Source organism: Penaeus monodon, chromosome 25 (assembly GCF_015228065.2).
Source record: "Penaeus monodon isolate SGIC_2016 chromosome 25, NSTDA_Pmon_1, whole genome shotgun sequence".
NCBI lineage: Eukaryota > Metazoa > Arthropoda > Malacostraca > Decapoda > Penaeidae > Penaeus > Penaeus monodon.
The window spans coordinates 13331968-13333070 of record NC_051410.1 but is presented as its reverse complement, the minus strand read 5'-3'; the positions used below and the strand labels follow the sequence as shown (position 1 = coordinate 13333070).

Below are 1103 nucleotides of genomic sequence, written 5' to 3'. Positions count from 1 at the left end.
TATTATCGTTTGGGAATCTGTTAGCTAGATATATGCTTTAATAACACCAAATGCTTTCATAGATATGGAGCACTGTATTGCTTTCTCCCTTTCGGCAGATGGGCGAACTCCCCAGCAGCGAGGCCATTCGAACAGCTCTCGGGGACCTCGAAATGAATGTGGAAGACCCAGTCATGGTGGAGGCCATCAACCCAGCACTCTCTGCACCTACCTCCTCGTCAACAATCATCGCCGACGTGCCTACCTTCTCCACCATCTCCAACCAGCCGCTGCAGCCCCCAGTTTTATCCTCCGGGATGAACTCCTCCTATGCGACCACCACCAATGTGCCTCAACTGTCCTCTGGCGTCCCTCCGTTGTCCTCCGGTACCAGTACAGACATCCGACTCGAAGACATTGAGTTGATGATAGACAGCAATTACTCGGGAGAGCTGCGACCCTCCGTGGAGAATGCCATCAAGCGGAAATGGTCAAGGATCGTTGGACCTGAGTTCGAGATAGTCGTAAGTATCAGCGATTCCATGATGAATGTAGTGATAACAGTAACAGAAATGTAGTTATTAATTTTTTCTTGCAATATTTTTTGTTTGTTGTTTTAAGCGATGTGCAATATAATTACTGGTATCCATTTGCAGTTTATCCAAAAGCATCACACTTTGAACAGAATTGTGATATGAATTAGATGAAATCAAATTCCTTTCATGGCCATTTTAAAACTACGATCACTAGGGAACTCATCTAAAATGGATACTGTTCGAATGTCAGTGGAAACTTTTGATAGGCGCCCTGGAGTAATATAATCAGACTAATGAAAAATTAAGTTTGGGGTGATGTGGTTTAAATGCACAATGAATTAACTTAAATTTGGTTTTCTCTTTTATTCCAAGATTCAACACTTCCTTTAATGTATCATTGAATGTATTTACATTTACTTTTCCCCTCATTTCTTATTTTTGGTCTTTTATTTCTTCATATAAATTTCTTCTGCTAATCATCATCATCTCCACCTACTCCACCTCCTCCACCTTTTTTCTTATCAATGTTACCTAGCATATTTGAGTAATATAGTATAGATATAGATGGGTTACACTAATCCTCATACT

The 1103-nt window shown here is 40.8% G+C and overlaps 1 protein-coding gene across 1 annotated transcript in view; it reads left to right on the top strand.

Annotated features, from left to right (window-relative positions):
- The window catches only part of LOC119589321 (patj homolog), a 10099-nt gene that overhangs the window by 1951 nt on the left and 7045 nt on the right, over positions 1-1103 (top strand). The window contains exon 2 of the mRNA XM_037937942.1: positions 99-503. Coding sequence (XP_037793870.1) covers positions 99-503 — 405 coding nt within the window. The remainder of the gene's footprint in view (positions 1-98; positions 504-1103) is intronic.